Genomic DNA, 20,956 nt, shown 5'->3' on the forward strand with positions numbered 1-20,956 from the left:
CCTAATTTCGTCCAAATCTGAACTACAAATATGTATAAAAAAATAACTGTGCTTGTATATTTTTAGATTGTTTTGTTTCAGTATGAACTACTTGTGAGGAACATTGTTTTAAATTTTCAAGCCTTAGCTACAAAAATTGTCAAGCATTTTTAGTTTTTCCTAGCTAAATAAAACAATAAAAAAAATAAAATTCCGTAAATAGCACAAAAATATTTAAAATATTTTGAAAATTATATTATGATAATAAATAAATATTTGGTGAAAAATTCAAATAACTATGTAGGGTTATTTAAACATTTTTACGGCTCAAAAAAGTGATGACAACAGATAAAAATACACATCAATGTAAAATCAATTCATTAATTGCTCCACTCAAAATTTAAAATACAGAACTTATTATAATGTGTGAGTGTAATATAAAGATGAAATAATTAGGTAACGTAAATATAAAATAAAATATAAAATAGTTCAACATATACACGACATACACATTATAGAGTAGGTATTTGGTACTGGTACAAATGTATAATGTATTATAGAATTATTAATTATTATATGTATAAAACGGACCGAAATATGTAGAATTTAGATGTATTCTATCACTGAGACCGAGTCTGTAAGCTGGTTCACGTCAGACACCAGCGGGTTTAAGACGGCGATGAGCAGTCTCCTTTGCCACTTAGCCTAAGTCAAGTTTTTTTTAAATATAGAAATATTATGCTTTAACCAGAATTCTTATAAAATTAAAGTAAAATGCTGTTGACAGATCCGGGATCGTCGTCGATGAATTATTAAAATATTAAATTAGATATTATTATGAATTTAAAGCGGTTTTTGAATTATTTTTCCATTCGGTGTGCGTCATTTCACTACCACATCAATAATAGTAATATTAATTATTAATTTAAATACCCATGTATTATATAATTTATCGTTTTATATATTTGTTATATGAATTGTTATCTTTATATTATTAGACCATAAATAAGAAGGACATAAAATACAATTAGTCAAATTTTTAAATCTTAATTCCCCTATCTGCACACTTGGTAGGTGATAAAATCCACCCGTTACGTCAGATGTTGTTAAAAATATTATTTTGTATTTATGATTTTACAATTATTTAATTACTAGAACTAGTATTTTTCTACGAAATAAATATTTTGTATTTTTAAAAAGAGATTTATGTGTCGATATTTATAATTATAATATTTATTTTTTTTTTTTTTATTTGTTTATTTAGACAGGCAAGATGCCCAATAAAAAGTGAATATAAAGGTCAATATATAGTGATCTATTCAATAAATGTCGAATAATAATAATAACAACAACATGATACCTTTTTTATAAAAGGTAATCAATCACTAATCAACATTTATTCCTATTCTTCGGTATGATACTATGATTACTAATTAAAATTATCACTGATCACCTAACAACATTTATGTACAAATATGCATCATATGTATACCTATGTACTGTATATATTATGTGAAAGCTAAACAGAAAGATTTTTTTATAGGTTTTAATCTTTTACATTTGTGAGCCATGGCTCATATACCTACCTATAAGACATAAAAGTACTAATGAGAATAAATATCTATTTTTGTGCATTGACGAGTGTGGACGTATTATTACACTGATGAGTTTAATACTATAAATACGTCCTTGAGATTGAAGATTTTCTCACCATTTGAAATCGCATTGACTTTTTTAAAAGTCAATGTGTTATAAGAAATTACGTTTGGAAAAAACCCGACGTCCTCGAAAATATATTTAAATATTCATCGTGAACTTAAGCCTAAATTTAAGCAAATAATGCAGTTATAATAAAACAAATAAAATATACCTACTCATATCATAGTAAACGTGTTGTATTATACATATGAATATTTACCCAATAATATATTATACTTCGATTAAAAAAAAAACTAAAATCCTTCAAGTGGTTATGCTGGTTTCAAAGACAACATTCACTAGAATATATCTATGTATTATATTAAACGTAATAATAGTCATCATAATGGAACGTGACACGCGCTATAATTTCTATTAGACTGTATCGTTTTTTTTTGTTTTTTTGAATTTCTCATATGTACCTATGCAATATGCAAATATGTAATGTATATACAAAATATAATAAGTTTGTACTTTCAAAATTTTCCCAAATATTGATCAACGATAGATTTTATTTGTTTTTTTTATATACAAGTACTAAACCAAAAAACAAAACTAATTAATATATTATATAATGTTATATTGTTATCTATTATTATAATCGAGTATCACTGTAAAAAACGCTATTAAATTTCAACTTTTAATGACTCATAAATTTAATTTTCAAATTCGTTTTTTTAAGTAAAAGTGCTTTCAATACCTAATTACATTTAACAATACATGTTAATTTACAAACTTAATGCTGCGTGGTCTGTGTGTATTTTAATTTCAAAGACTAAATTTACAGTTTATAAGCTTGTGCACATTGTATACGGTAGTAGGTAAATTGTAATTAAATTTTTTGTTACAAGTCTGTTAATTGGATGGTATATATCATATATCTGATTTCTTTTATTTATAATTTTTTTTGAAACTTTTAAAACAGTTGAACCCAAATAATTTCATATATTTTGTCATTCACTTCAATTAAACAATATTGAATAAATTACTAATAAAATTACATATTGTATTTTATACATGCAATAAAAAAGTATAGCTAAACCTCAAAACATAGTCTATAATTATTCATTATAACCCACGCGTGTTGTAAAGTATTTGTGTAAAAGTATTCAAATACTTTTTTACTTATTGAATACTTTTTTAAATACTTTTTAATTTGAATTATTTGAATGGTATTTTAAATAATTTTTTTTTTATTCCTTTAATTCTTAATTTGTTTGTATTTTAAATCCTTGTTAAATAAAAAACGCTTGCCAAGTCAAAGATCGGCATGTAAACTTTCTTGATTTTCAATTTTTAGAAATTTATTATTTGTATGCAATATGTATGTATAATATATTTTATTTTCATTTTCATTTAGTGAGATAGATCTCCGAAACCGGAGAGCGGATTTTCTTGTATAGGGTTTTGTTAGATTCACATTGGCCAGGAGAAGTGCAGTGAAGATTTTCAGAACTTTATCTTGTATAGTCAATTCACTACAGAGCTTCAAAAAAATTAAAACACATTTTATTGGGCGTTTTTTTTATGTTTTTCAGCTTTATAGCTTTGTAGTGAGTTAACAATTGAAGATAAAGTGCTGAAAATCTTCACTGCACTTCTCCTAGCCAATTTAAATCTAACAAGACCCCAAATAACAAAATCCGTTCTTCAGTTTTGGTAATCTACCACGCTAAATGAAAATCTAGCATAAAATAACTATTTTTTAACTGTAAAAAACTAAATAATAATTTTTTTAAATTTTTAATCCCACATTTTGTATCTACTTGACAATCCCTTTTTAATGAGCTATCAACCAACTTTTTAAGTATACTAGTTTTGGAGAAAAGTTAAAAAATAGAAATTTTGGGACTGTTCACGCCGACGTTTTTGTGGATTGAAATCGTTTACCGCTTGGGTGTGATATCGGATCTTTCTCATTAATATTTTAAGTTAAAGCTAGCTTAATTATCCACCTAATTATTACAACTGAGTTACATTTTTATCATTTTCCTATTTAACATAAATTCTTGAAGTTTTAAAAATTCAGACTTTTTTCATTTTAATTACCGTGCCGTCGTCGTCATGCTTTAACGTTATAAAATAATATTATATATTTATATTATATTATTAATTATTATTCATTTATGAACAATTTTATATCGGTTTAGGTTTTCATCTTTTAAAAAATAACGAATACGACAGATCAGCATTTTGAACAAATAATGCTTTTAAAATACAACACTTGAATTTTTGATTTATATACCTAAATACGTAGAATTAAATTTTAATATAGACAATAGACAGTATTTGGATGGTATTTTAAATACTTTATTTTATAAGTACTTGAGTAGTTACTCAAATACATTTCAAAAGTATTCTTTACAACACGTCAACACTGATTTTAACAAATACAAATACAAATACAATTTTTCTAGGGAGACCTATGTGTACACAAATATATTTTTATACTATAGCATTGTTATGTCTGATGTTTAATTTTAATAAGCCAGGTGATAAATACCTTAAATTATAGTTTATTAACCGTTTTTAAATATACATAAATGCATAACATATAGGTATAAATCATCAGTCGTACCGAAAAACTGATAACTATACTACATTTAATCTATAATACAGGTACCTAATAAACTTGTAGGTTGTAACCTATTCGTCATGAAGTTAGTATTTGATATGTAAATACTAGCTAATTAGTAATTTTAGTTATGAATTTATTTTAAAATATATCATTGTTAATTTTTTATAATAGGTATATTATATAGATATAAAATTAATTATAATGACACCTCAATGATGAAAATATGTATCTTTATCTACAAGTTAAACACAATTTTTCAAAACATTTAGTAAAGCGTTTTGAAACATAAAAGGTTCAAGTTAAAGTAATAAATACTTCGAAGGCCATGATTTAAGTGTTCGCATAGGTAACTAATCAATTTACAAATTGTAACAATATATAATTTTACATTTTACAAAAAACTTTAAGTTTTGAATTTTGTAGTTTACAACTATATTTGTGGTAGGTATATATATAAAATGGCAAATGTATAATTATAACATAAAATTAATACGACTGCTGTAGTTATCATTACCTTTACAACTGCTCCACATTGAACTGGCTCTTAATGAAAATAATCAACAATTCTTCAAGATTAATAAACTACCCGTTGTGGTTATCGAGAAACTAAACGCTTAACGAAACAGCCCATCTCAATAACAATCTTATCAAGCATAAGGGCATACGTAACTACTGCAGCCAACAGTCAAGGTGCGTCAAATGCGACCAAGATCATTCTACTGAAAAGTGCACCAAAGATTGTAGCCTCCCGATTAGGTTAGCATTATGTTCTGGTGCATATACAGCATACTATAAAGTTAAGGTTATCCAATACACAAAAAACTGACAAAATATTTAATATACAAAAAACCTTATGGTAAAATTTCAAACTTAACACATCCCCATACGTCGTCACATATTCAATATATCCACTCCCAGCGACAGTATATGCCAAAATAACAGCCTCTCAACCAACATCCTATACTTCCGATTTAATTTCTAGAATAAAACCTTATTAAACTCTCTAATCTTTCTACTCACCGTCCTTTTAAATAAACTTACAACAAACTGACTATAATAGTTACCATTTTCAATGTCAAAACACCTATTCACAAATCCCATTAAAATAAATATCATTATTCATTATCTATACTTAATTGACTTGTAAAACTGTGTATCCGATAACTGTAATATATTTTATATGCTATTTTAATATTAATATATTATTTATATGGTATATTAAATAAATTATATGATATTAAACTTGTAAAAGTATTTATTTGCAGAATGATTTAAAATAAATTAAAACAAAGTAAATTGGCGTTTTAAAATTATTCATAAAATTAATATAGTTTATTGCGCAAAGTGAATTTTTCGAAACTTATTTTTAAAATAATATATACTTGTAACAATATTTACAATAATACATCCTTGCAACCTGTAAACCATTAAATGCCATATGGTCAAATTATTACATACATATATTATACTATACTACTATAGATACTGTAATAAGTAGTACATTGCATAAATATACTGAGATCCATTTTTCAATCGTCTACTTATAGGCGGTTTAACATTATAATATTAAGAAATTTACCAGTTAATTATCCCAATAAAAATCTTCAAAATTGTCGGAACTAATGTCTATATTCTGTAACATTCTTTATAAATACTAGCTATTAAGCAATATTTATAAGTTAGATGTACATTACGAGCTCTAATCTTCTATAAAATAAGACCATTTTCATTAATGTAACAAATAAACTCACGTGGAGTGTTGTATTTAACAAACTACATGGACTTGTATATGCAAAATTGTTAATGTAATTAGTCAAACTCATTTTACTTAATTGAGAACAAAGACAAAAATAATATAAACTTGGTTTGTCGATTACACCTAATATTATCTATATCTAACTACGCGTAGTCATATTTTCTATTTAACTACAACTGATTGTAAAATATAGTTCACTTGTAATCACCACTTAAACCAGTGATAACTTTTACGCTAGAAACTAGGCCCCACCGGACGCCGATCTTTTAAATAGGTAAATCAAAACTATAACTATAAAAAGTGAACTCGACCCGGATCATGTACATCTATATAGTTGATATAAAATCTTATTTTTTACCGAATGGCCATCACGTCCATCATATCGTAATTTATTCATAATCCTGGTGTAGTATAACTTGTAGTATAACAGACTGTGTGACAAACCGGTCAACGTACTTATCCTATTTTCGATCTAAATGTACAACATATTTTCATATTCACAAATAAAGTAAACAGTTTAAAAAATAAAATTTATCTGAATACTTACATACCTGTAAAATCACAGTACCTATAATGATATTAATCTAATTAAACATTAATGACTTTTACATCTAATGTATTATACGCATTTGAGAATTGAAATATTTAAAATTATATTAAATTATAGATATATAACTATTTGTTTTATATAGCTGTAACATTTGTATTTATTTATTAAGATACGCAGATACGGGATAACCCAAAATGATAATACGCGTAGTATAAAGTTATAATATAATTTTTAGAAGTATACCTAGTATATGAAAAAATATAAAATAATATTTTTAATAAATACTAGTAGATTGTAGGTATATATGTACTATGCAGAGTATCTGCTTTTATTTTATTATTTCTATAATTATTATTATTATTATAACTACTATATTAGTTCTTATAGTTTTTCAATCAATAATTAAAAAAAAAATTTAATTCTACTGGAAATTCAATAAAAATATACAAACACAATTATTTTTTATAGTTATTTGAAATTTCCTGGAAGAAATTACATATTTTAACGATTATGTTAATTATATTGTTATAGTTGAAAAAACATTATTAGTGGGAACTTAAAACTTTAACACATATTATGAATTTTATAATGATCTAAAATCATTTTAATTTAAATATTATCTCTTATTTAGTAGTTAGATATATTGTAAATTGTTATGTACAATTATTTTATAAATGTTTAAGGCGGCGCGTTTGATTCTTCGAATAGGTCAATCATTGTTTCCCAAACAGTATAAAATAAAAATATCTAGTTGAAATTTACATAACATAATTAATTATAATTTAATATAAAATTTAAAGATATTAAAAGTTGGGCCTATATGAATATGAATTAATTATATGTTTATATTATAAATAAACTATTATTTTGACAGTTATAATCGCCCTAATCACCTTGACAATTATATTTAGGCCAAAGAACGGTATGGCCCGCGCTTCACAATAAAAATCCGCAGTTCACCCTGAAATTGTTTATATTATATAAATCAATAATATTTAAAATTATTAAATATTTCTAGCTAATAACAACAAAATATAAAAAACGGAAAGCCGTTCTGCTGTCTAGTAAAAACAAAATGTATTAATTTAAATAAACAATAGATAATAATATAATTCATCGATAATTAAAATTAATTATGCACAAATATAAATCCCATATAATATTATAATTAATAAGTAGATAGTTAATTATCTAAATCCGAGTCTTTAGCTGACAACAGTTAAAATTATTTGATTATTATTATTATTTATTATATCATAATCATTTCAAAACAAAATATACTATAATATAATATTGCGATTTGGGACTAAATAGGCAATATATTTTAATAATATTGAAATTAAATTCACTTGATTATTAACGCAGATTAACTATTTATTTACGTTCAGGACCTAAGATCTAGTAATAGTTCATTATTTATTTGTATTTTAGCTTATTGGTACCTAGTAAAAAAGTGTTATCTATACTTTTATAATTTTTTATGATTTTTAATATTAAAAAATAAAATAAATATTATAAATATTATATTTTTGGTTAGATACAATATAAAATATTCTTACATAGTACCTACCTATTAGTAGCCCTATAGTTACAATAGTATATAGAAAATTATACTTATTTCCAAACACAAATTTACTTGTTAGGTACCGTGTATTTAATTTTAAAGGTAACAAAAAATATTTCGAACGCATGACTGAGTTTGATTCGGAGTTTTTTACTGCATACTGGACATACATCTATTTTTGATAAATTCTAATTTTTAACTATTTTTATATGCGCTTGCTCAATAAAATAAAAAATTCTTAACTAAGAACCACTATTTTTTGGACTGTTTTATTTTTTCTGAGCAAAATTTTATCTTTACAGTTTTTTGATATCTTCAAAATTGACATTTTTAGGACAGTTTTAAATTAGGTGATTCGTATAATTATAGGTATTATTATAATAATTTATTTTGATTAAAACTACAAGGTGTATTTATTATTTCATCGAATTTATAAAATAATATCATTGAAATTTATCGATAAATTATACTTATAAATGCATGATTAAGATAGAGCGTTGATGTGATAAATACAAAATTACCTAATTTAAAAATTTCGACTATCCTAAAAATATCAATTTTGAAGATATCAAAAAACTGTAAAGATTATAATTGCTAAGAAAAAATAAAGCAGTGAAATCCAGTATCAAATATAGTGGTTCCTGTTTAAGAAATCTTTATTTTACTGTGAATGCGTAGATAAAAATAGTTAAAAATTAGAATTTATCAAAAACAAATGCATTACTTAATATGTCCTGTATGCAACAAAAATTCGAATCAAACTCGAAGTCATACGTTTGAAATATTTCCTGTTACCTTTAAAATTGAACACACAGTATATATTATTACTTTTTTTATTACAGATTGTAAATTTTATTTTTTAGTAATAAATTTAAAAAATTAAAGAACTTTAATTTACATGTTTAGTACAAATTTTAAACTTTAAATCATAAGAATCATATTGATTATTGCTATTTTAAACATGAATAATGTATGTATTTCAAATGTAGGTTATTGCAGTCAATTTCATAAATGCTATGACTACATGACACTGGTTAATAAATTATATTGAAACAACTCACTGAGGTCTGAGGATATATAAATGAGCACGTAGCAATTTCGTATTATAATATAATTATTCCCTTACGATTTTAAATTATTTTACTGGACTGGCAGTGACCTATCACAGATATTAAGATATAAACTAATTAAAATTGTTTAAAAACAACTGAAACAAATATCTTTAGATTTTCAAACAATGATAGAAAAAAATGAAATATTTTGAAAATACACATCATTGTATAATACAAAAATTATTTCTTCGGCTCTTCGCTATGATCGAAAATTTAAATAAAGTAATTGTTAGCTTCAGATTGACTAATCTATACCAAGTTAGACATTTTTGAAGAAAAAACTGATACTGCAGCTGGCCGATATTTTTATACAAGGCTGATAGATTTTCTTTTATTTATATTAAACAAATAATTTTTTTCTGATTTAATTAATCAGGTTCAACTATTAGGTTATCTATGTATACGCGCATCATGCTAAATTAGTTTTTATTTGCTACATTAATACATTGTACTTATAGTTATAAACTTATAATTATTATTTGAACAACATATTATATAAAATATATATAGGTACCTTCAGACTATGTTTATAGTATGGGTACGTCATTCAAGCCCACAATTATGTTAAATATGTTATATGTTAAATTTGAATACAATGACAGGTATCAATGACCATTGTATACGAAAAACGATTCTGAACGGAGATGATTTGTCAGTCTAGGATAATTAGTAGGATATATTTATATTATATGATTACCTATATTTAAATTGTAATATATCGTTATTTTACACGTTTCGTAAAAAATAAATTTCATACGCTCATACAATTTTTTTTATATTGACGCTGGAGTTTTTTTTTACAGTTATTTGAAGAAAAAATTATGGATAACTTTGTGTTGAGTTTTTTAACTTTAGATATAAATTACAAACATTTTATGAATTTTTAACTTCGAAATTCCTTGCAAAGTTGCAAGTGTTCCCGATTTTAACATATTTCGTAAACATTTAAACTTTTAATGCTTATATGAACAAAAATTGTGATTAACAATTTTTGATTTTTTTTTTTTTTTACTACAATTAAAACAAATTATAATAAACCTTGTATGTATTAAATTTTAAAGATTTTTTGGGAAGCCAAATTTTTTTTATCGGGATTTCAAGAAAAAAAATTTAGAATAATCAAAAATTGCAATGGACTATAAATAAATTAAAAAAATTCTAAATATTTTAAAAAATTAATCGTAAATATATAACGCTAATACAAACATTTTGTGAAAAATTCAAGTATTTACAATGATTCGTTTTTGAGTTACAGCAAAATCAAAAAATCGATTTTGTCGAAAAGTGCACTATATCCATAAATATGCGTAAAAATTCCCGTTTTTCCGTTACTTTTTCGGGGTTTTTTCTAACGCTTTCGATCTACTTAAGTACCAACTAGATTCAATTTCCTTTTCAAAGAGGGGCTGAAGTCAAAATTCAAAGCACTATTACTACTCCAAATCGTGATGACAGACACAAAAATAAAAAACACACATCATTGTAAATAATAAATACATTCATCACTCCGTTCAGAATCTAAAATACATTTACTTTTAAAAACGATATTTTATTTTAAAATTGTTTACCCTAATAACAAAAACTATAATTAAATCTATTAAATTTCTGTTTTGCTTTTTTCAGTGATTATTATATAATAATAATATTCAATTTAACAGCGAAAAAACAAAATACACAATTAAACAAAATTAACAAATAACTTTTAAATAATCGGTAGTCGGAACACGAATCCTTCAATAATTACATGATATTCTGTTATACAGTGAAACCTGTATAAAACAAACAGTCACGAGACCAAAATAATTGTCCGTTTTAGACAGCTTTCAGTGTTTTATAAGTAAAATTAGAAACATAATATAGAAACTGAAAATTTTGTACGTATATTATATTATATATATTAATATTGTACATATTATTATAATATTTATCATTATTATTATATTATTATATTTTACATATACGTTAATAGGTTATAAATTTAATTTTAATATTTATCAGCATGTTTACAAATAGACAAACCGCTAGACTCTTTACAACGAATAATATTCACCTTTTGTTTTAACTTGAAAGATTTACGCGGTACAGTAAGTGCCATTGCTAAGAAAAATATATAAAATTTGACTGCGAACCGATAGAAACTGAATAGAAACATTAGAATTACTTATGAGTTATGGTTTTCTTTTATACGTATTATTACAATTTATTTTTGATTTATTTCTATATAATTGTATCTCAACTTCATAAATTCAATAGTTACTCGCAATTAACGTTATCGATATCGGGGATAATGCAATCGGTCGTAATCTATGTTTTCGCGTGTACTTAATTGCGCTCTGTACTGAAGCTGTTTCGTAGTTTGTAGTGTTTGTACATACTTAATTTGATATAACATTTAGATTTGAACTAGGATTTTTGTCCGTTATGAAATCACCGAGGTAAAATATTGGTGTCCGTGTCTGTAATACAAAGAGTCCGTTATAGACAGGTCGAAACACATTGGAATGCCTATCTTTTTGCCGGGACCGGGTCATTTTATCCGTTAAGAGAGGTGTCCGTTAAGTCAGGTTTCACTGTAATTTTGTGTGTATCGAAAATATGATGTTCATCACAAGAAAAATATAATAGATATTTTATCATAAACCATGAACGAAATAATAATATTTGGTAGTCTTCTCTTGATTTAGAATACATTAAATATGTATGATAAAATTGTATGTTTAACGAAAAACTTAATAATATGAATATTTTTTATTAAAATAACAAAATAAGCATTACACTAATTCATAAAACAAGAAAATATTTGAAAAAATATGCAAAAAATTTACACACCAATGCATCCCTGGTGGGGATCGAACCCACGACCTTTGGATTAGAAGTCCAACGCGCTATCCTCTGCGCTACAGGGACTGTTACGAATTTTTGTCAAGAACCATGTTCTTGGTGTGTAATATTAGTTATAAATTATCAACAAGAATATTAAATATTTTCAAAATTCAAATACAGAACGTATTTATGCAATCAAATTTTTTGAACGACAAAATAATATCATTACTATATCAGTGACAGTTCTGTCTATCAAAAATAACTTAATTCAATCAAATAATTCACCTGCGCTCCTCATGAGTATTCATCGTCAAATTGTCAAAACTTATAGCCTTATAGGTACCTACTTAACTCAAATTGTCTTCTTTAATTGATCGTGGTTACTCGAGTAAAAATTACATTTTCATTCTTTAATTATGAGTGTTATAGCAAATATCATAATTTTCTTTATTTAATCTCCCTCTATTCTTTCTTATGTTAATTTAAAAGCGCCTTCCTGTCTTACATGCCAAAGAATTCCTTTTTTTATTTCTTTTGCTCAATTCTCATCACCCTCAATCTGCAATGCAATTAATCGAATACCTAATTAAAATAAACAAATGAGGACCTCTCTATCCTTTATATCAGATACTTACCAGTTACCTATCAGATGTTTTTTTATAGGTACCTACCTACTTATTTTACATAATATTTGTGTTTTAATTTGCCTTTGATTGTAATACATTTGATCCATCGGACATTATAATTTATAATTTTTATTAAAAGCAAAAAGGTATTTTATTTTATAATTAATTTAATTATAATTAAGTAGTTACTAATTACTACGATTAATTATGCATCTACTTTTAAATGTTGTCTAATCTTTACTTTATAACAATACAAATTAGGTAGGTACATCAATTTTATTCAATGTATTTAGTAATTTAAATTTAAATGAAGATGAATGTGTTAATTTACTTAAGGACATGAAACTAGACCGGTTTCTAAATGAAAAAAAGTAAACGACTACTACATTTTTATACATTAAACGTGAATATTTAACAAATTCAATCTTCTAGTGAAACTTCCACACTTCGTAGGTATCAATATAATATTTAACTATTACCTACCATCCTTGTTTTTAAAAATTGTAAAAAATCCTAAAATTTTTAATTTATAGGTAAAACTATCACCAAAAACATTTTCCAATCACAAATCATAAAACCTATATTTGGAATAAATATAACAAGGAATTGAATCGTAAAAGTTTATCAGATTTGTACATCCCTGGTGGGGATCGAACCCACGACCTTTGGATTAGAAGTCCAACGCGCTATCCTCTGCGCTACAGGGACTGATAAGAGACAATTAACAAAATTATGTTTTTCATTCGAAATTTTATTTGATATTTTTATAGATTAATTTATAAATTATTTTACAGACTAAATTATAGCACTCACATCTTAGACACAAGTAAATTTCTATTACAATTCCAGTAATTTCTAGAACAGCGGACGAAACACTTACCAGACATTGCAAAAACAGCCTTTAGATAATTGAATAAATTATAATAGGCAAGCATACATTTTTTTCGTAGATTTTAGATAATTAAATTAAAAACCTAAACTATGATAATTTAATAAATTCAATTTTATCTTACAGAGTTTTTTTATTCAAAACTGTAGTTTCACAAATTGTGCTGTTTTATTAGTAATATATATTATATATCAGCGTTTCTCAACCTATGGGTCGTGGTGGTCAAAAATAATAAAACACCAATTTTCAAAATGAACTTTTCGTTCAAAATTTGGATTTCCCAACGATATGATACAAATTTATACTTAATATAGATAGGAGGGGCCAAGGGTGGTCGCAAAGTGATTGAGCATATTTTATACTTTTTTAGTATAGTTCGTAAGGGTTGCGAGACTAGAAAGGTTGAGAAACACTGTTATGTATAATATAATATATAGTACATTAGTACCTAGTGCCTACATATCTTTATAAAGGTCGTGTTACTTATACGTTATATAAATATATATTATATAAGATATAAATGAGATATTGAGATTAAATTTCTTATTTTCGTGGACTGTATTAATTATTAAATATAATATACGTATAATTGTGTAAGGTCTATGGAGTCTTACGATTTCAGGTTTACGTGATCGGACGATAACAACAGTGGCATCTAGTGCTATGAGGTTTTCAACACGTGCCAGATAACCAATGGGCTGTTAACATTTATCACTAGATGACATTATTTTAAGTTTTTGTCTTAGATTTTTACTATGTGTGGTAGTGTGGTACTGTGGTCGTGGTGTTAGTAGAGATAAAAATGATTGATTTATAATTAAAAATATTAAATACCTATTTAAATGTAACTACTAACTATTATAGTTCAAACATAATTGACGAAAATAATACTTGTTTATTTGATTTTTTAACGCGAACTTCTAAAGTCTCAATATATTATATTATTATTCAGTATTCTCGAAGTTAAAAAAATGTTCACAAGAAGTAATGTAACATCAATCTCAATCAAATTATTTTATTTTTTCAGTCAGTGGCGGCTTGAATTTTTTTCCTCGAATCACATTTAGTATTTTTTAATATTTTTACATTTTACACCACTTATGCACACCCTAAAATCGAATATGTGGATTATTCTCAAATAATTTTTCTTAGAAGCTTAGGACCTTTTTTTTGGTCATCAAATCTCTTCCTTAAACACCTAAAGAACCGTTGTCTATTTATCTATTACTATACAACTTCTACTGAGTACCCATTTACAGCTATCTATCTATTCTATCTATTTATATATATATATATTATATTTATTATTTATAATTTAATTATCAACCTTTAACAATGATCCAGTCTATCTTTTCCAACCCACCCACCCATTAATATTATTGTGAATCAAATATACCCCTTTCGAGCCGCCATTGCTTTCAGTCTATAGATCTGACTCAGGTGGCGGATGAATGACCTTATCCACAGAACTAGAAAATCTACTGGTGTAATGCTCATCATCATCAATAAAATAACTAGGTGCCTGCACAAACTAAGTTAAATTTTAATATACTTATAAGTTATAATATATTATATACTATACATTTATATGACAGCCAACATCCATAATCCACATAGTTTTTTCTAAATAAAAATAGTAATACTAAATTAGTTAAAGGATCAATTATAATTTATTATTGTTAATAAATGAAACAGATATCTTAGTTATATTTTTTAATATTTTAATTAGTCTTAGTCCTGATTAAATTAATTTTTTCTTGCCAAAAGATATCACTTGGTCAGTGGTCACATTGGTATAATTACGTGTATTTATATTAACTGTATTTTTTACATCCTATGATGTGTTTAAACCAATATCATTGATTATTTATAATAATCATGTAATAAATGCCAATATAGATGTCCTTTATTATTTTGCAAATCAATAAATCATTGCTAGGATTTATTAATCTATTGGCATTTACTAAATCGCCCTTGATCCTCACTGAATAAAATATTTCAGTCAATCCTATATTTTTGATGAACAACCATCTTACTTTGTTTTTTATTTAAAACTTTGTAGTTTTATTATTTTAGGACATATTATATATAATCAATTTTACGACTTTCATACTTATAATTTTGTTACAACAAATGTTAATTTATTGAACAATATGCACAATAGCTATACCTAACCTACAGAAATTAAAAATTAAACAGTATAAAGTTGAGTAAAATATATAAGTAATGCAAAATAAAGACAATCTTAATAGATAAACCATTAAAAAATATTAAGTATAACATTTAAGTAATGAAAAAATATGAATAAACACTCTTATTGAAGTGATGTAAAATAATTCATTCCTATGAATACAATAATGGTTTAACATTACATAAATAACAAACAACTATAACATTTACAAAATATATGTTATAAACAACACAAACCATTATTAAATTCTTTTTATATGATCAATAATAAAACAATTAAGCTCAATACATCACAGACTTTCATAAATTGACAATATTGATTCGTTTAAATTGGTTTATACATAAATTAAGTATAGAATAAAAAAATAAAGCATTCAAAGTGTGAGAAATAAGCTGAGAGATAGTCAATAGTGTTTAATTTTCTGCACTATTAATAAGTGATACATTAGAAGACTGGGTAGATTTCATATCTGGATCATCACTTTCCATAAGCTCACTAATTTTATCAACTATCCACTAAAAATAAATGAATAAATTATAATTAGTTATATTAATAAATATACATTATGTTTAGATATAAATACATACAGAGCATAGTTCAGGGTCTGATACCAAAACTAATTTAACATTAGATTGTTTAACTTTGAAACACCACCAACGACGTAAATTAGGATTATGTTTTCCATAGAGAGATATTCCGTTTTGTTTTATTTTTGGATGCCTAGTCATGGCTGACCAAACATATTCCCATTCAATCTAATTGAAACAATATTTTAAATGTACATTTTTTCATAATATTATAATTATATAAAAAATACTTTATAAGAACCAGTCCAGTAACTCCGAGTAATATACATAACTCTTTGTGATGTGACTATGAAAATTTCTTTATCAGTAGGCATAGTTGGTATGTGATAAATATAATTATCTGATAGTTTATACACCCCTTTTCCAGCAATCTGTAAAATTTTATCTCATAAAGTAGAGTATAATATAAACATTTTAACTTTCTTACCATACAATTTTAAATAACAGGAATCTTAATTTGCTTTTGCATTGAAACTCTGTCAATATTAATTAAATTCTAGATTTCTTTTATTAACTCATTAGAAAATAAATAAAATGTAATAAATAACCTCAGGAGAGGGGAAAAGATCAAAAACTAAGAAACATGTTTTTTGCAAAAATATTTTATTAAAAAACAAATTTTTTTTTTTTATTATTTTTCTATTCTAAAATTATTTGAAATATAAATACTACATTAGGTTAGGTACATAAATGATAATACAGTCCAAAAAGTGCTATTATATATTAAATATAAAATAATTACAAGTTGAATCATTTAAAGGTAATTTGTTAATACAATTATTTGTTACATTTAAATTAATTAATGTAAACAAAAGATGAAGAGTAAGTTAACAGTGATTAGAAATTCAAAAACAAAGAAGAATATACACATATAATTATCTCAATTAATTATGTAAAAGATAAATCTAATAGTATCTATTATCTCATCACTATTTCCTTACTCTCCCTAAGTCAATAAACAATAATACATTTAGTAAAAGAATTTATTTATACTAACGGTTTAAATATAATTAAAAACATTAGTTTGGTTCACCTTTAAAAGTTTATATCCTTCAGCATCTCGTTTACTGTATGGTCGTACTTGTTTATCTTCTCTAAAAAACCTTGGTAAACGAACACGTTGTACTTCCGATGTAGTATCAGTAACCCTGATTAAAAATGTCAATAAATTTTAATTTCAATTTAATGATTTGTTAAATTTGTGTGTCATCTCATTATAAACGTACAACATAGGACAATTTACAATCATAATAATCGATTTCACTCAGTTATTTTTAAAATCATAGTGAATTTATTATAGAATTTAAAGGTAAGATTAATATCTAGAGCATATCGAAAGCTTTTTATTGATATTTTAATTACAAAACAAGTCATGGAAATTTTAAAATGTAAAACAATTACAAAATGCTCATAACTTAATTTGTAATTAAAATATCAATAAAAATCCTTGAAATGCACAACATATTAATCTTACTTTTAAATTTTAATATAGTCAATTTACTGAAATTTTAAAAATAACAGTAAAATAGATTATTGTGAATACAAAGTTTGCTATGTTATGTTTGTTAGACAGAAACAATATATGCAGGTATGAAAATTATCTGAAGTTGTATACATCATGCAATTAATACAAACCGTTTTATGGTGTTCAAAGTTCCACTAGTAAAATCTAATGCTCCAGATAAAGGTCTAGCTACAAGGCCAACCATTCCTTTACAACCTCCCTTGAAAAATCCTTTTATGCCATCACTACGAGCACCACTAATAGGTTTTTCAAAGACGCCTTCTACACCTTCCACAACACCCTAATAAATTTTAAACCATTAATTATAACAATAAATGTATTATTGTATTGTAATATTGTATCACACTTAAAAATAAAAATAAATAATTACCAGAACAAAACCTCGTCCCCCTTGTGCTAATCCAGCTGGTATATTACTTGGTTGCTGATTCATTATTTCTTGACGCTTTTTTTGATAATCTTTGTCAAATGTTAAAGCAGCAATACCTTTTCCTTTAATATTAAAATTAATGTGTATATAAATAAAAAATGATTAAAAACAATTGAAGATTTTTTTTCAATTTAATAAATTACCCATGGCACCAGTAATTCTTCCAACTGCTCCTGCTGCACCTCCAACTGTATGCCCAAATAAACTCTTTACTCCTAATACTAATCCTTCGGCAAATTCTTCAGGGCCTTGAATTGCACCCTTAATTAATTAAATAAATTAAATTTACCCAAAATACCAATCAACGTTTTTAAAGTCCCATTAACTAGATTCTATAACATCTAAAGAGGATGATAACACACTACTTGTTTTTCCTCTCTAATCCAGGCACATCATAACAAATTTGTGTTTAGCCAAAATATTCTTGTGTTGTTAGTTTTAATAATAGAAAGAATATGTTTGTAAATTGGTATTTTTTTGTATTAAAATTTTTATGTAAGTTTTAAAAGTACATAAAATATTGCAAGTAAAATCTCAGGAAAGCAAATCTACAAATACAGATAATGTTCTTAACTTTAAATTTGATAAATTTTAATAAGAGGATGTCGTACCTGTATGTGTTATCTCCGTTTTACTAACATATACTATACCAAAATATATGTTCAACAATCCTAATTTTTGTGTTGAGCTTAAATATTAAATTGAAATTCTCTTAAAGGTATAAGGTTAAAACTTAAAGGTAAGAACATTATCTGTGTTTTTTCCATATTTTTAATAAAATTATGAGTATGTAAAATATTAATATTTAAAAATACTGATAATTTACTTAAAAATTAAAATATCATAGAAAACTGACGAGTAAATATAGATATGTTCTTATTTATAAGTTTGATAATAAGGAATTTTACTCTAATATTTAAACCAAACACACAAAATTGGAACTATTAAACATATATTTTAATATAGTATATCTTACAGACAGAGACAACATGTGCAGGACGACATCCTCTTAAAGCTAACATAGGATTAATTCTGCTGAATGTAAATTTGCTATATTGTATGTGAGTTAGACAGAAAAAACAAATACTGCACCGACGTACGACATACTCTTAAATTCAAAAATAATTTTAATCTTAATGTTTATTTTAAAATTGTTAAACTTAGAATCTTTAAATGTACGTAGACACTTATCATACAACACCTTTCTCACAAAATTGCTGAATAACGAGATTGATGATTCATTTTTATTAAGTCAATTAAATTTCAAAGTCAATTACCACTACACTTGCAACAATCATTTATTTTATATTCCTCATTCATATAAAAAGTATACATCTACAACCCCATAAATATTTTAATGTCTTTGGGAAATAATAAATTATTTTAATAAACATTGAATGTATTATTATTATTATTATTATCAGGGCCGGCGTTATGTGGAGGCAAAGCAGGACATTTGTACAGGGCCTCGAGTATTCAAAAGCCTCACGCTTTTAATTACACCTATATTCTATAGGCTATAGGTGACTATGGTTATTGGTTAAATAAGTTTTGCCCAGAGCCTTGCAAAAGGTAGCACCGGCCCTGATTATTATAATTACTATCATTCTATATATTAATCTTTTATCTTTTATTATGTTAAATCTTATTATTTTAAATTATATTATATTATTGTTATTTATTAAAATATATTGTGAATTGGACTTTTGTCCATATTAATAAATAAATAAATTATATACTTGGAAAGGTTCATAAAATAAATCTTCGACTCCTTGTTTAAAGCCTGATACCAGACCAAATGGATTTCCCAACACATCAAGACCCAAGACAAGCACATAAAGTTGTTTTATTAGTTGACTGACATAATGATGTTGAGCTTCCATCATTAACTGTCGCTGATTAAGCAAAACATATTGTCTTTCAAAAAAAGCCAATCTATAAACATAATATTGTTTTAATTTTTTTAGAAATTAAAACATATCTAGTAGTTTTTTTTATAAATAAAATTATTTCTATTATTTAACAGACATTTTTATATAATATTATAATACTTACTTTAAAACAACATCTTGAACACTAGTAATAGTTACACCAATACTTTGCAAGATTATATTGATAATAGGAGGAATATTTTCTAATTCATCTCCACTTAATGAAAATGTAACGTGTATCTAAATTTAAAAGAGTATGATTTAAAATTAAGTTTATAGACAATATAATATTTGTGGTAAGTAGTTATATGCTGATTATGAAATTCAAATACTTTACAATTACAAACCTTAAGTGGTGAAAAATGAAGCATATCGTAATAATTCTTTTGTTCTTGTAAAGAAAGAGTTATCATTTGAGATTGTAATGGCTTACTGGCATATGTCAAATCTTCATTGAACATTGTTAACTAAAATAAAATGTATGTTTTGATTTGTGACATACAAATTAACTATGATAAAATAATCAATTAAACAAACCCTTTCTTCTTCAGAGAGCTCATATTTTTCAGTCATTTTTATTAATGCATTGATAAAACCAATATCAAGTTTGATATGAAACTCTTGAATAAGCATTTTATAATACTTATATTGTTTAACTGAACTATATTTATTCAATCGTTCTACAATGCTAAGCTCCACAAATGGTTTTCGTTCTAA

The 20,956-nt window shown here is 25.1% G+C and overlaps 1 protein-coding gene and 2 non-coding genes across 3 annotated transcripts in view; all 3 read right to left on the reverse strand.

The window, feature by feature from the left end:
• Window positions 1–12,071: 12,071 nt before the first annotated feature.
• Trnar-ucu (transfer RNA arginine (anticodon UCU)) lies at window positions 12,072–12,144 on the reverse strand. Its single transcript has one exon. It is a non-coding gene; the product is annotated as a tRNA-Arg (tRNA).
• Window positions 12,145–13,321: 1,177 nt separating this feature from the next.
• Trnar-ucu (transfer RNA arginine (anticodon UCU)) lies at window positions 13,322–13,394 on the reverse strand. Its single transcript has one exon. It is a non-coding gene; the product is annotated as a tRNA-Arg (tRNA).
• A 2,286-nt stretch (window positions 13,395–15,680) lies between these two features.
• The window catches only part of LOC132918582 (intermembrane lipid transfer protein Vps13), a 28,735-nt gene continuing 23,459 nt past the window's right edge, over window positions 15,681–20,956 (reverse strand). Inside the window, exons 51-61 of the mRNA XM_060979892.1 lie at window positions 20,777–20,952; window positions 20,587–20,706; window positions 20,364–20,479; window positions 20,048–20,243; window positions 18,452–18,569; window positions 18,249–18,370; window positions 17,989–18,158; window positions 17,387–17,501; window positions 16,584–16,724; window positions 16,354–16,521; window positions 15,681–16,281 (exon numbers count right to left, since the gene is read on the reverse strand). Of these exons, the coding sequence (XP_060835875.1) occupies window positions 16,180–16,281; window positions 16,354–16,521; window positions 16,584–16,724; window positions 17,387–17,501; window positions 17,989–18,158; window positions 18,249–18,370; window positions 18,452–18,569; window positions 20,048–20,243; window positions 20,364–20,479; window positions 20,587–20,706; window positions 20,777–20,952 (1,544 nt within the window). The 3' untranslated portion in view covers window positions 15,681–16,179. The remainder of the gene's footprint in view (window positions 16,282–16,353; window positions 16,522–16,583; window positions 16,725–17,386; window positions 17,502–17,988; window positions 18,159–18,248; window positions 18,371–18,451; window positions 18,570–20,047; window positions 20,244–20,363; window positions 20,480–20,586; window positions 20,707–20,776; window positions 20,953–20,956) is intronic.

This window comes from Rhopalosiphum padi, chromosome 1 (assembly GCF_020882245.1).
Source record: "Rhopalosiphum padi isolate XX-2018 chromosome 1, ASM2088224v1, whole genome shotgun sequence".
Classification (NCBI taxonomy): domain Eukaryota; kingdom Metazoa; phylum Arthropoda; class Insecta; order Hemiptera; family Aphididae; genus Rhopalosiphum; species Rhopalosiphum padi.